This window comes from Neoarius graeffei, chromosome 7 (genome assembly GCF_027579695.1).
Source record: "Neoarius graeffei isolate fNeoGra1 chromosome 7, fNeoGra1.pri, whole genome shotgun sequence".
Lineage (NCBI taxonomy): Eukaryota > Metazoa > Chordata > Actinopteri > Siluriformes > Ariidae > Neoarius > Neoarius graeffei.
Genome location: NC_083575.1, coordinates 34,532,338 through 34,547,604, shown reverse-complemented (window position 1 = coordinate 34,547,604; position 15,267 = coordinate 34,532,338). Strand labels below are relative to the sequence as shown.

Genomic DNA, 15,267 nt, shown 5'->3' with positions numbered 1-15,267 from the left:
GTGTGTATGTAACAGAGAGAGATGGGAGGGGGAGTGAGCGAGCATGTAAAGAGAAGTAACATATACAGGTGTGTGTGTATTTAAAATATGTTCCTCTGCAATGTAGGTCTATGTAGAGAAAGGAGAGAGCAGTCACCCCACCTGGCCTTGAACCTAGGTCTACGGTACCAAACTTGCACCCTGACCACAAAGCCAGTGTGTGAGCCGTATTAGTTGTAGTCTACTATTAACTGTTTCCTGCTAAACTGTACCCTCATCTCCAGCTCCAGCTCTCCAATGAGCAGCAAAAAAAAACCAACCAAACAAAAAAAAAACCCTTCTGATGTCCGTCGTTCTCTAGCTCAGCCTTTCTCAACCAGGGTGCCGTCTGGCTTTGTTAGGTGTGCCGTCAAAAAATATATATATTCTAACATTGAAATAAATAAAATTAATTAAAATTTCAAAAAATGATAGTTGCACTAATGCAGATCATCGCCGCCTCATGCATCATCAAAAGTTGTCTCACGGCCCCCTTTCCCATGTCACAACGTCACTGCCGGGGTCAGCGTGACTGCGTATATTTTATCTGGGGGTGTCTTGAGAATTTGCATACTTCTGAAGCGTGCCGTGACTGAAAAAAGGTTGAGAAACACTGATCTAGCTAGCCTAAATAAGCCAGAATTTAAGTAAACACACAAAACAAGAAATGTCGTAGGAAACATATAGTATGCTTTTTAAATACAAATTATTGGCTTTTACTGAGCAGAAAAGTTGGCTCCAACATTCGCCAGCTAACATAGCTATCGGGCTGTAGGCTAATCCACCTGATAGCAAATTATGATGTGACAGGGTTTCCCGCAGCGCTTTATAGTCAAGGCAGCCGCCCTAACAACAACTGCCCCCCACCTTGACTACGGTCCCCCGGGAAAAAAAAAAAATCTGCCGCATCCACGCATACATAGACAATTAAAATACGGCCGCATCACGATGAGGCAGAATAGCGGCATCTGCTGGTTAAATATGTTACTGCGCCATCTATCACCTGTTGCTACGCCAACATTATTTTTTTTAACAGGAAGAGGCTAATTATCCAGCAACTGGATATCATACAACCTGTCGTCGTCGTGGGAAGGACATGTGGAGGTAAGATAATTATTCATCTAAACTAAACATATTTAGAGTGTCCTATCAACTGCTTGCCCATGCATTTGTTGTGCAATTGTATGCCGTACCTTGCGCTTAGTTACTGCTTTATTTATAAAGAGTAAATAAGATGTTGTTTCCCTTATGATCCTGTAAACACCTACCTCCACCCAAATCACAAACAAAACTCAACAGTGCCCCTTCAGAGTTTACAGACAACTATGTGAAGTTGTATCACACTAGAATACTTGCACATGTTGTGTGATTGTATGTTGTTATCTTGTTATTGTTATTGCACTTTAACTGTTTTGTTTATTTATAAAGAGTTCATTAAATAAAACAAGGCTGTTGCCCTTAAAGAAGTTGTTGGCCCTGTGATCCAGATTTCTCGCCAATGTCGCCCAAACAGGACACCCCCCCGACTCGACTGTCGCCGCCACCACTGCCCCCCAGGCAACGCCCCCTCCCCCCTGGTCACCACCTTGACTAACTGATTTTCTGCGGGAAACCCTGTGTGATTAGGCCACAGTAGGAAGCCATGGCCTAATGGTTAGCGAAGCAGCTTTGAGACCAAAAGGAATGGCTGAAATGCCCTTGAGCAAGGCATATAACCCTCAACTGCTCTGGATAAGCACGTCTGCTAAATGCCTGTCAAGTAATGTAATGTGATCTCACAGTTTATGGAATAACTACAACATTGTTAACCAGGGTAACTATAATGTCAACAAAAGTTTTACCTCTTGTGTCCTAATAAGTATTTGAAAAACCTGGAGCAATCAGGCAATGTAGTCGGTGTGAACGTGTGCATTTGGTTAGAATCAAAACAAGACATTTGAACAGGCTGAGGTAAGGGGAATAGTGGTGGTGGTGGGGGGGGGCAGTCAATTGCAGAGGATCAGATTTCAACATCCAAATGGTCAACCTCGTTGAAAGTATGCGATAATAACGTTACAACACCATTCAAAAGGGAATGCAACCTACAACCAGCAGGACAGGTTCAGGGTTATAGAAAAACTATCCGGGGCTTCAACCCAATAACCCGGTCCTAGACATGCTTGTGCTGAGTGAGAAATCTATGATCGAGAATGACAAAGCATTTCTCCGTGCTGTATCAGTTGTAAATTGTCCTTTAAAATCCTCAGCTCTATTGACGAACACTGACACCATTGTAAAATGTTGCAACACAGCCAGTGAGGAAACAGTTTGTCCTTTTCGCTTACCACACGGAGGTTTGCCCAGTGTTGCTACAACCTTGATTTTCCTCCCATCAATTTTCACAATCCTTCCATCTGCAGTACCAGTGTATAGAATATCTGCAAGGGAAAAAAAACTGTCATAAAAAGATAAAACACAAATAATGTAAATTCAGGAAAAAAAAAACAAATTACACGCACACACACACGCATACATACTGTATTATCTCATCTCATCTCATTATCTCTAGCTGCTTTATCCTGTTCTACAGGGTCGCAGGCAAGCTGGAGCCTATCCCAGCTGACTACGGGTGAAAGGCGGGGTACACCCTGGACAAGTCGCCAGGTCATCACAGGGCTGACACATAGACACAGACAACCATTCACACTCACATTCACACCTACGGTCAATTTAGAGTCACCAGTTAACCTAACCTGCATGTCTTTGGACTGTGGGGGAAACCGGAGCACCCGGAGGAAACCCACGCGGACACGGGGAGAACATGCAAACTCCACACAGAAAGGCCCTCGCCGGCCACGGGGCTCGAACCCGGACCTTCTTGCTGTGAGGCGACAGTGCTAACCACTACACCACCGTGCCGCCGCCGCCCACATATATTATATTATATTATATTATATTATATAAATAAAAGAACATAAGGATGTGATGTGACCAAATAGAGACAGTAAATATACAGACCAAAACAGACTGGCACAGATATGAGACATTACAGATTAACAAAACAGACATTAAAAGCATGCGACCTTTACCCCACTTGACTGACACTCCTAATGTAGCACTGTGTCTTACACAAGAACAGAATGGGTAAAAGATAATGAATGACAGAGATCACACTGGCTGCATATACCGGTACTGACCTCCAATATTTGCGATGGATTCAGGCCCAATGAGCTGGTCCTCAAACAGTCTTTCTGCCTGTCTCAACTTTAGGTTGGGTTCAAAGCAACCAGTCATGAGCGGTGGTTCACTGAGACTACAGAAAAACAAAAAACAAAACTTAAAGTGCATAAAAATGAGAACATTAGTTAAGGCTTGGGTTCTTGGGAAAACCAGTTCCCAGCACACGCAATAACATGAGTGGAGGCATACTGCAGTGTCCAACAGGAGCAGGAATAAGATCAATCATTAAGCCATGACACAGAACTGAGAAATGAATACATATGAGACATGTTTGCAGATCAGTTTGATCTTAGTGCCAAGGGTATTTAAATATGCAGCAGTGCTTTGGGAGTTCACTCAGAAAAGAAAAAGCAACACGAGGCAGTGAATGCAGGGAGCTCGTCACTATCACAGAAAAAAAAAAAAGAACTCATTTACATACAGTATACAGTGGTCACATTGAAACCCCATCAGACAACTTTCCCAACGGTCGAGAATTAAATGGAGGAAGTAGTATGAAATTGTCCTGAAATATCTGTCATATGTCTGCGCACTAATGACAACATTAAACAACTGACTCAGGCTTTTGAAAATGAAAAAGCTCCACACCCATTTGCTAAACACCTGGAAAGGCCCATGCAAAAATCAAGGAAAAATAAGTTCCTTCTTATGTAACATTTCTGAACAAGACTGATCATGTCAAATCCTACATGTTGGAGCATATAACAGAACCAAATGACAGCAGGATAAATGAGCTGCTACAAGTAGAGCACAATTTAACGATTTCCATTCTTTATTTTTAACCCAAGTGATCCTCAATTTGTTCACTTGACAATAATCTCCCACTCTTACCAATTGCCTACCATTTGACAAGTATTGTCCAGGAAGGACAGTACATGCTTCCTCCAAAACAACACAAAGCCAAAAATATACAAACAACATTAAAACAACCTGCCTAATATTGTGTAGATCCCCCTTGTGATGCCAAAACAGTTCTGACCTATTGAGGAATGGTCTCTACAAGACCTCTGAAGGTGTGCAAGTTGTGAGATGGGGCCTCCATGGACTGGACTTGTTTGTCCAGTACATCCCACAGATGCTCGTTCGAATTGAGATCTGGGGAATTCGGAGTCCAAGTTAACATCTTTGTCGTGGTCCTCAGACCATTCCTGAACTATTTCTGCAGTGTGCCAGGGCATTGTGCTGAAAGAGTTCACTGCCGTTAGGGAAAACTGTTAGCATGAAGGGGTGTATTTGGGCTGCACCAATATTTAGGTAGGTAGTATGTATCAAATTAACATCCACATGAATGCCAGGACCCAATGTTTCCTGGCAGAACATTGACAAGAGCATCACACTGCCTCTACTGGCTTGATTTCTTCCCATAGTGCATCCTGGTCCCATCTCTTCACCGTCCTTGGATTCTTTTGGTAGGTACTAACCACTGCATACTGGGAACACCCCACAAGATATGTCATTTTGGAGGTGCTTAGACCTAGTCATCAAGCCATCATAATTTGGCCCTCGTCAAAATCGCTCAGATCCTTACACTTGCCCATTTTTCCTGCTTCCAACACATCAACTTCAAGAACTGACCGTTCTCTTGCTGCTTAATATATCTCACCCCTTGACAGTTGCCATTGTAACAACATAATCAATGTAATTCACTTCACCTGTCAAAATGTTATGGATGATTGGTGTATATACAGCTATGGGGGGAAAAACAAAACTAAGAGGCCACATTGAATGGTGACCACCATTTTCCAAAGTTGCATGTACATGTATGTACGGTGCCTGCCATGATTATTGGCACCCCTGGAAATTATAGTGAACACAAATATAACTGAACCATGTTTCCCATTTAAATTGGACATTTTTGAGTTGATTGGAGTGTGTGGGAACTTTCAAGCTGCAATCCATGACTTCCTGATTAACTGGGGAACAAATATGAGGTGACACAGAGGCCAAATTCCCTTAGTCATCCATCAACATGGGGAAGATGAAAGAACACCCAAACCAAATGAGGGAGAAGCATATTCACCTTCATAAGTCAGGAAATGGTCATAAAAATAAAAAAGCTACTCGAATGAAAATGTCTATTTCTACTGGTGGGACAATAATAAAAAGTGAACACCAACTGGAACTGTTACAAACTTGCCTGGAAGAGGACCAGAGAGTTTATTTTGCCCCCATGTACAGTGAGGAGGAGGGTAAGAGAGGCAAAAAAATATATATATCCCTAAGGATCACGGTTGGTGAATTACAAGAAAAAATAAAATCTTGGGGTTTCCAGGTCTCCAAAACCACCAGCAGACGCCACCTCCATGCCAATAGATTATTTGGAAGGTATTCCAGAAAAAAAAGCCTTTTCTGGCAGTTAACCACAAATGTAAGTGTCTGGAGTTTGCAAAAGGTTACAACAACTTTGACTGGAACCGTGTTCTTTGGTCTGATGTAACAAAAATGGAGATTTCTGGCAAGAAACACTCAAGGTGGGTTTGGCGTAAAAAGAAAGACAGCTATAATGAAAAGAACCCAATCCCAACTGTCAAATATGCTGGAAGTTCTGTGATGGGTTTTTTTGGGGGCTGTTTTTCCTCCAAAGGCCCTGGAGACCTTGTTACGGTTCATGGCATCATAGACTCCATGAAATACCAGGACATTTTAAATCAAAATCTGGCTGCCTCTGCCAGGAAATTAAAACTGGGTCATCATTTGATCTAGCTGACCACAGAATCAAGTTTCTGCCATGTGGCCATCTCAGTCCCCTGAGCTGAAACCCACTGAAAACCTGTAGGGTGAGCTGAAGACGAGAAGCGCAAGAGGGGTGCTAATAATCGTGGACAGAACAGTATGCATGTACAACCCCGATTCCAAAAAAGTTGGGACAAAGTACAAATTGTAAATAAAAACAGAATGCAATAATTTACAAATCTCAAAAACTGATATTGTATTCACAATAGAACATAGACAACATATCAAATGTCGAAAGTGAGACATTTTGAAATTTCATGCCAAATATTGGCTCATTTGAAATTTCATAACAGCAACACATCTCAAAAAAGTTGGGACAGGGGCAATAAGAGGCTGGAAAAGTTAAAAGGTACAAAAAAGGAATAGCTGGAGGACCAAATTGCAACTCATTAGGTCAATTGGCAATAGGTCATTAACATGACTGGGTATAAAAAGAGCATCTTGGAGTGGCAGCAGCTCTCAGAAGTAAAGATGGGAAGAGGATCACCAATCCCCCTAATTCTGCGCCGACAAATAGTGGAGCAATATCAGAAAGGAGTTCGACAGTGTAAAATTGCAAAGAGTTTGAACATATCATCATCTACAGTGCATAATATCATCAAAGGATTCAGAGAATCTGGAAGAATCTCTGTGCGTAAGGGTCAAGGCTGGAAAACCATACTGGGTGCCCGTGATCTTCGGGCCCTTAGACGGCACTGCATCACATACAGGCATGCTTCTGTATTGGAAATCACAAAATGAGCTCAGGAATATTTCCAGAGAACATTATCTGTGAACACAATTCACCGTGCCATCCGCCGTTGCCAGCTAAAACTCTATAGTTCAAAGAAGAAGCCGTATCTAAACATGATCCAGAAGCGCAGACGTCTTCTCTGGGCCAAGGCTCATTTAAAATGGACTGTGGCAAAGTGGAAAACTGTTCTGCGGTCAGACGAATCAAAATTTGAAGTTCTTTATGGAAATCAGGGACGCCGTGTCATTCGGACTAAAGAGGAGAAGGACGACCCAAGTTGTTATCAGCGCTCAGTTCAGAAGCCTGCATCTCTGATGGTATGGGGTTGCATTAGTGCGTGTGGCATGGGCGGCTTACACATCTGGAAAGACACCATCAATGCTGAAAGGTATATCCAGGTTCTAGAGCAACATATGTTCCCATCCAGACGACGTCTCTTTCAGGGAAGACCTTGTATTTTCCAACATGATGATGCCAAACCACATACTGCATCAATTACAGCATCATGGCTGCGTAGAAGAAGGGTCCGGGTACTGAACTAGCCTGCCTGCAGTCCAGATCTTTCACCCATAGAAAACATTTGGCGCATCATAAAACGGAAGATACGACAAAAAAGACCCAAGACAGTTGAGCAACTAGAATCCTACATTAGACAAGAATGGGTTAACATTCCTATCCCTAAACTTGAGCAACTTGTCTCCTCAGTCCCCAGACGTTTACAGACTGTTGTAAAGAGAAAAGGGGATGTCTCACAGTGGGAAACATGGCCTTGTCCCAACTTTTTTGAGATGTGTTGTTGTCATGAAATTTAAAATCACCTAATTTTTCTCTTCAAATTATACATTTTCTCAGTTTAAACATTTGTGTCATCTATGTTCTATTCTGAATAAAATATGGAATTTTGAAACTTCCACATCATTGCATTCCGTTTTTATTTACAATTTGTACTTTGTCCCAACTTTTTTGGAATCGGGATTGTATGTATGTAAGTATATCTATAAAGAAAGAAAGAGAAAGAAAGACTACCTGAACGCTTCTGGCTGAATGGGGGACTCCAGGAGAAAAGTGACCACCAGGATTGGGAGAATCAGGAACACAGTCAGAGACAGCAGAGTGACCCGGAACACCTTCCCACTGTACGTGCTGAAATATATACGATACATAATAACAGATAATGCGATATATAACCTAGATTGAAAACAACACAATCAGATGTCCTAGCAAAGACTTGGGCGCGATCATGAGCTCCCAGAACAGCTTCAACATGCCTTTAGCAGAGCTTCTCGAGATATTTCCTCAATTTGCATGTGTGATAGTGATGGTGGTGGAGTGAGTTAACATGTTGCTCCAAAATCTCCCATAGAAGACCATGTGAAGAAGATTTTCAGCAGTAAGTGCTATGTACTGAATTAATCATGGTAGATGCAGCAAAAAAAAAAAAAACAGGGTGTTTCATACAAAACAGCTTGACACCCCTTTGTTTCTGAAGCTGTATGATGCGAAACCGTTGTATATTGTGTATAAATAAATGCAGGGTTTAACTGCAATGCACCTGTACAATAATAAGCACATACAGGGACTAAATGCAGATGCTGAATGTTTTATTCCTTCTCTTTCTACAAATTCATGTACCTATACACTGATCAGCCATAACATTATGACTACTGAGAGGTGAAGTGACTCACATTGATGATCTCATTACAATGGCACCTGTCAAGGGTTGGGATATATTAGGCAGCAAGAGAACAGTCAGTTCTCAAAGTTAATGTGCTGGAAGCAGGAAAAATCGGCAAGCGTAAGGAAGGATCTGAACGATTTTGACAAGGGCCAAATTGTAATGGCGAGAAGCCTGGGTACGAGCCTCTCCAAAATGGCGCATCTTGTAGAGTGTTCCTGGTAATGCAGTGGTTAGTACCTACCAAAAGACAGCCTTCTGTTTTAGTCAGCATGAACTTTTTCAGCAGTTTGTGCTACAGTAACTCTTCTGTGGGATTGGAACATATGACCTAGCCTTCGTGCCACATGCGAATCAATGAGCCTTTGATACCCATGACCCTGTCGCTGGTTCACCTTCCTTGGAACACTTTTGGTCAGTACTAACCACTGCATACCAGGAACAAACCACAAGGTGTGCTATTTTATATAGAGAGAGGTGGTGGAGCAGCTGGTGGGCTGGTGCAGGGAAAACAACCTGATCCTGAACGTGGACAAAACTAAAGAGATCATTGTTGACTTCAGGAAAAACCAACCCAGCGACGCTCCACTTCTCATCAACAACACGGCTGTGGAGATGGTCAATAGCACCAAGTTCCTACAGGTGCACATCACAGACAACTTCACCTGGTCTGTGAACACTGCATCCCTGGTCAAGAAGTCACAGCAGCGTCTGCACTTCCTGCGTAGGATGAGGAGAACCCACCTGCCCCTGCCCATCCTCACTACATTCTACAGAAGCACCACAGAGAGTGTTCTAACCAGCTGCATCTCTGTGTGGTCTGGAGGCTGCAGTGCCTCTGACTGGAAGAATGTGAGGAGAGTGGTGAGGACAGCAGAGAAAATCATTGGGACTTCTCTTCCCTCCATTCAGGACATTGCAACAAGGCGCTACATGTCTCGAGCCAGAAACATCATCAGTGACCCCTCACACCTTCATTATGAACCGTTCTCCCTCCTGGCCTCTGGAAAGACGTTCCACGGCATTTGGTGCAGGACCACCAGGTTCTGTAACAGCTTTTTCCCCCAGGTCACCAGACTGCTGAACTCCAAATCCAAACTTCTATTTATAACTTGAACATTCCTAATTCCACAGATCACTTTATAATATTTTTGCTGCTGCATAATTTAATTTTATTTAATTCACTGCTGAACCAAATTGCAATCTCATCTCATCATCTCTAGCCGCTTTATCCTTCTACAGGGTCGCAGGCAAGCTGGAGCCTATCCCAGCTGACTACGGGCGAAAGGTGGGGTACACCCTGGACAAGTCGCCAGGTCATCACAGGGCTGACACATAGACACAGACAACCATTCACACTCACATTCACACCTACGCTCAATTTAGAGTCACCAGTTAACCTAACCTGCATGTCTTTGGACTGTGGGGGAAACCGGAACACCCGGAGGAAACCCACGCGGACACGGGGAGAACATGCAAACTCCGCACAGAAAGGCCCTTGCCGGCCCCGGGGCTTGAACCCAGGACCCAGGACAACGCTAACCACTACACCACCGTGCCGCCCAAATTGCAATAAAATTTCATTCTATTTACACTTGTTGCATAATCATCTTCTTCTTCTGGCTGCTCCCGATTAGGGGTCGCCACAGCGTATCTTTCGTCTCCATTGCTCTCTGTCTTCCGCATCCTTCTCTGCCACACCTGCCACTTTCATGTCCTCTCTCACCACATCCATCTATCTCCTCTTTGGCCTTTCTCGTTTCCGTTTGCCTGGCAGCTCCATCCTCAACATTCTCCTTCCAACATGCTCTGCATCTCTTATCAAGATGTGCCCATACCATCTCAGTCTCATCTCTCTTAGCTTCATTCCCAAGCTCTCCACATGTGCTGTCCCTCTGATGTGCTCGTTCCTTATCCTGTCCAACCTCGTCACTCCCATCGTAAACCTTAACATCCTCAACTCCGCCACCTCCAACTTTGCCTCCTGTCTCTTCGTTAAGGGTATGGTCTCCAATCCATACATCACAGCTGGTCTCACTACTGTCTTATACATCTTACCTTTCACTTTTGCTGGGACTTTCCTATCACAAATGACTCCCGAAATCCTTCTCCAACTGCTCCACCCTGCCTGTGCTCTCTTTCTCACCTCACCATCGCAGCCCCCATTTTCCTGCACAGTTGACCCCAGGTATTTGAATTCACCAACTTTTTTTTACGTCTACTCCTTGCATCTTCACTACACTCTCATCCCCATTCTCATTGATGCACATGTATTCTGTTTTGCTACTGCTCACCTTCATTCCTCTTCGTTCCAATGCATACCTCTGTCTCTCCAAACCCAACTCAACCTCCTTTCTACTTTCACCACACATCACAATATCATCCGCAAACATCATGTTCCATGGTGACTCTTGTGTCACTTCGTCCATCAAGCTATCCATCACTATGGCAAACAAGAAAGGACTCAAAGCAGATCCTTGATGGAGTCCCACCTTCACCTTGAACCATTCAGTTGTTCCAACTGCACACCTGCATCTCCAAATTAGACTTGGACAACCTTTATTGTCATTCATTACACTTGTTGCATAATGAATGACAATAAAGGTTGTCCAAGTCTACAGTGGTGCTTGAAAGTTTGTGAACCCTTTAGAATTTTCTATATTTCTGCATAAATATGACCTAAAACATCATCAGATTTTCACACAAGTCCTAAAAGTAGATAAAGAGAACCCAGTTAAACAAATGAGACAAAAATATTATACTTGGTCATTTATTTATTGAGGAAAATGATCCAATATTAAATATCTGTGAGTGGCAAAAGTATGTGAACCTTTGCTTTCAGTATCTGGTGTGACCCCCTTGTGCAGCAATAACTGCAACTAAACATTTGCGATAACTGTTGATCAGTCCTGCACACTGGCTTGGAGGAATTTTAGCCCATTCCTCCGTACAGAACAGCTTCAACTCTGGGATGTTGGTGGGTTTCCTCACATGAACTGCTTGCTTCAGGTCCTTCCACAACATTTCGATTGGATTAAGGTCAGGACTTTGACTTGGCCATTCCAAAACATTAACTTTATTCTTCTTTACCCATTCTTTGGTAGAACGACTTGTGTGCTTAGGGTCGTTGTCTTGCTGCATGACCCACCTTCTCTTGAGATTCAGTTCATGGACAGATGTCCTGACATTTTCCTTTAGAATTCGCTGGTATAATTCAGAATTCATTGTTCCATCAATGATGGCAAGCTGTCCTGGCCCAGATGCAGCAAAACAGGCCCAAACCATGATACTACCACCACCATGTTTCACAGATGGGATAAGGTTCTTATGCTGGAATGCAGTGTTTTCCTTTCTCCAAACATAATGCTTCTCATTTAAACCAAAAAGTTCTATTTTGGTCTCATCCATCCACAAAACATATTTCCAACAGCCTTCTGGCTTGTCCACGTGATCTTTAGCAAACTGCAGATGAGCAGCAATGTTCTTTTTGGAGAGCAGTGGCTTTCTCCTTGCAACCCTGTCATGCACACCATTGTTGTTCAGTGTTCTCCTGATGGTGGACTCATGAACATTAACATTAGCCAATGTGAGAGAGGCCTTCAGTTGCTTAGAAGTTACCCTGGGGTCCTTTGTGACCTCACTGACTATTACACACCTTGCTCTTGGAGTGATCTTTGTTGGTCGACCACTCCTGGGGAGGGTAACAATGGTCTTGAATTTCCTCCATTTGTACACAATCTGTCTGACTGTGGATTGGTGGAGTCCAAACTCTTTAGAGATGGTTTTGTAACCTTTTCCAGCCTGATGATCATCAACAATGCTTTTTCTGAGGTCCTCAGAAATCTCCTTTGTTCATGCCATGATACACTTCCACAAATGTGTGTTGTGAAGATCAGACTTTGATAGATCCCTGTTCTTTAAATAAAACAGGGTGCCCACTCACACCTGATTGTCATCCCATTGATTGAAAACACCTGATTCTAATTTCACCTTCAAATTAACTGCTAATCCTAGAGGTTCACATACTTTTGCCACTCACAGATATGTAATATTGGATCATTTTTCCTCAATAAATAAATGACCAAGTATAATATTTTTGTCTCATTTGTTTAACTGGGTTCTCTTTATCTACTTTTAGGACTTCTGTGAAAATCTGATGATGTTTTCAGTGATATTTATGCAGAACTATCGAAAATTCTAAAGGGTTCACAAACTTTCAAGCACCACTGTAATTTGGAGACGCTCAGACCCAGTCATCTAGCCATCACAATTTGGCAAGTCACTCAGATCCTTACACTTGCCCATTTTTACTGCTTTCAACACATCAACTTTGAGAACTGACTGTTGTCTTGCTGCCTAATCTATCCCACCCCTTGAGAGGTGCCACTGTAATGTCATAATGTTATGGCTGATCAGTGTATGTGTCCAAGTTGTACATGTAAACACAAATAATTCTAATCACCTTTGGGGTATTAGAGCCACCTTAAGACAAAGAAAAACAAATGACTGTAATAGCAGAGCTAGTAACCTGCTCACCTCGTGCTCTTGTTTTGGGGTTCATGAGCTTCATCTGTTAATATCTGAGCTCGATTGAGCTTCCTGAATCGCAGTCCTTCTGCCTCATTCATACTGAAATGTCTGACCTTTCACTTCCTACTGTTATGTCCAGAATAAGTATAATCCCAGCCAAGAGCCTCGTTTACACTGGATACAGCTCGGTTTCCGTTACTGCACTGATCTGTCTGAACGATTCGTTCATTTTGAACGAATATTTTATGTGACTCGGGAGTCAAGAGTCGACTCAGTGAGCGATTCACAAACTGGTCTTCCGGGTCTGAGTCTCTCGATCACATCTCATCACGGCTGTGTGTTCTCAGCATGGAGAACTCATCCGTTCATGAACCGTACTGGGTGGCTACAGCATCATACTCACTTCAATGAACGAATGATTTAAAAAAAAGATTCATTCGTTTTACTGAACAAGATTCAAAGATCCAAGTCAGTCAAAAGATCCGAACTTCCACTGAGCTCTATATAAAATCTGGCGTGTTCATAGGCTCCCTGAGCGAAGCCTGTTGGCCGCCATCTTACCACTCCCACCACGGAGTGGAACTGTAATTCAGATTTGCATCAAACAATACACATCAGGGGCGGCACGGTGGTGTAGTGGTTAGCGCTATCGCCTCACAGCAAGAAGGTCCGGGTTCGAGCCCCGTGGCCGACGAGGGCCTTTCTGTGTGGAGTTTGCATGTTCTCCCCGTGTCTGCGTGGGTTTCCTCCGGGTGCTCCGGTTTCCCCCACAGTCTAAAGACATGCAGGTTAGGTTAACTGGTGACTCTAAATTGACCGTAGGTGTGAATGTGAGTGTGAATGGTTGTCTGTGTCTATGTGTCAGCCCTGTGATGACCTGGCGACTTGTCCAGGGTGTACCCCGCCTTTCGCCCGTAGTCAGCTGGGATAGGCTCCAGCTTGCCTGTGACCCTGTAGAAGGATAAAGCGGCTAGAGATGATGAGATAAGAGATATATGAGAAGAGAGGTAGCAATCTGTGAACAGCAGTATGGGTTTATGCCAAGGAAGAGCACGTCGGATACAATTTTTGCTTTAAGAATGTTAATGGAGAAGTACAGGGAAGGCCAGAGAAAGCTACATTGTGTTTGTAGAACTGGAGAAGGCATACAATAGAGTGCCGAGAGATGAGTTCTGGTATTGTATGAGAAAGTGCGGAGTGAATGAGAAGTATATCAGAGCAGTGCAAGACATGTATCAGAACAGTGAAACAGCATTGAGGTGTGCAGTTGGAATGACTGAATGGTTCAAGGTGAAGGTGGGACTCCATCAAGGATCTGCTTTGAGTCCTTTCTTGTTTGCCATAGTGATGGATAGCTTGACGGACGAAGTGAGGCAAGAGTCACCATGGAACATGATGTTTGCGGATGATGTGAGATGTGGTGAAAGTAGAAAGGAGGTTGAGTTGGGTTTGGAGAGATGGAGGTATGCATTGGAACGAAGAGGAATGAAGGTGAGCAGTAGCAAAACAGAATACATGTGCATCAATGAGAATGGGGATGAGAGTGTAGTGAAGATGCGAGGAGTAGACGTAAAAAAAGTTGGTGAATTCAAGTACCTGGGGTCAACTGCGCAGGAAAATGGGGGCTGCGATGGTGAGGTGAGAAAGAGAGTGCAGGCAGGGTGGAGCAGTTGGAGAAGGATTTCGGGAGTCATTTGTGATAGGAAAGTCCCAGCAAAAGTGAAAGGTAAGATGTATAAGACAGTAGTGAGACCAGCTGTGATGTATGGATTGGAAATCGTACCCTTAACGAAGAGACAGGAGGCAAAGTTGGAGGTGGCGGAGTTGAGGATGTTAAGGTTTGCGATGGGCGTGACGAGGTTGGACAGGATAAGGAACAAGCACATCAGAGGGACAGCACATGTGGAGAGCTTAGGAATTAAGCTAAGAGAGATGAGACTGAGATGGTATGGTCACATCCTGAGAAGACATGCAGAGCATCATGGAAGGAGAATGTTGAGGATGGAGCTGCCAGGCAAACGGAAACGAGGAAGGCCAAAGAGGAGATACATGGATGTGGTGAGAGAGGACATGAAAGTGGCAGGTGTGGTAGAGAAGGATGCGGAAGACAGGGAGCAATGGAGACGAAAGATACGCTGTGGCGACCCCTAATTGGGAGCAGCCAAAAGAAGAAGAAAGAAGATATACATATAAATAAATAAATATATATATATAAAAGAAAACTGTGGATAAAATCCTATGTACAATATAAAGTGTATTGCCTGAATATATATTGCCTAGGTGGAGGTGGTGGTGGTGGTGGTGGGATTAATTCGGTTCAACAGTCTTATGGAATGTGGGAAAAAGCTGTTGTAGAACC

The 15,267-nt window shown here is 43.4% G+C and overlaps 1 protein-coding gene across 1 annotated transcript in view; it reads right to left on the bottom strand.

The window, feature by feature from the left end:
* apmap (adipocyte plasma membrane associated protein) overlaps positions 1 to 13,175 on the bottom strand; it is a 36,965-nt gene extending 23,790 nt beyond the window's left edge. The window contains exons 1-4 of the mRNA XM_060925538.1: positions 12,915 to 13,175; positions 7,730 to 7,846; positions 3,195 to 3,310; positions 2,343 to 2,435 (exon numbers count right to left, since the gene is read on the bottom strand). Coding sequence (XP_060781521.1) covers positions 2,343 to 2,435; positions 3,195 to 3,310; positions 7,730 to 7,846; positions 12,915 to 13,006 — 418 coding nt within the window. The 5' untranslated portion in view covers positions 13,007 to 13,175. The remainder of the gene's footprint in view (positions 1 to 2,342; positions 2,436 to 3,194; positions 3,311 to 7,729; positions 7,847 to 12,914) is intronic.
* Positions 13,176 to 15,267: the final 2,092 nt, after the last annotated feature.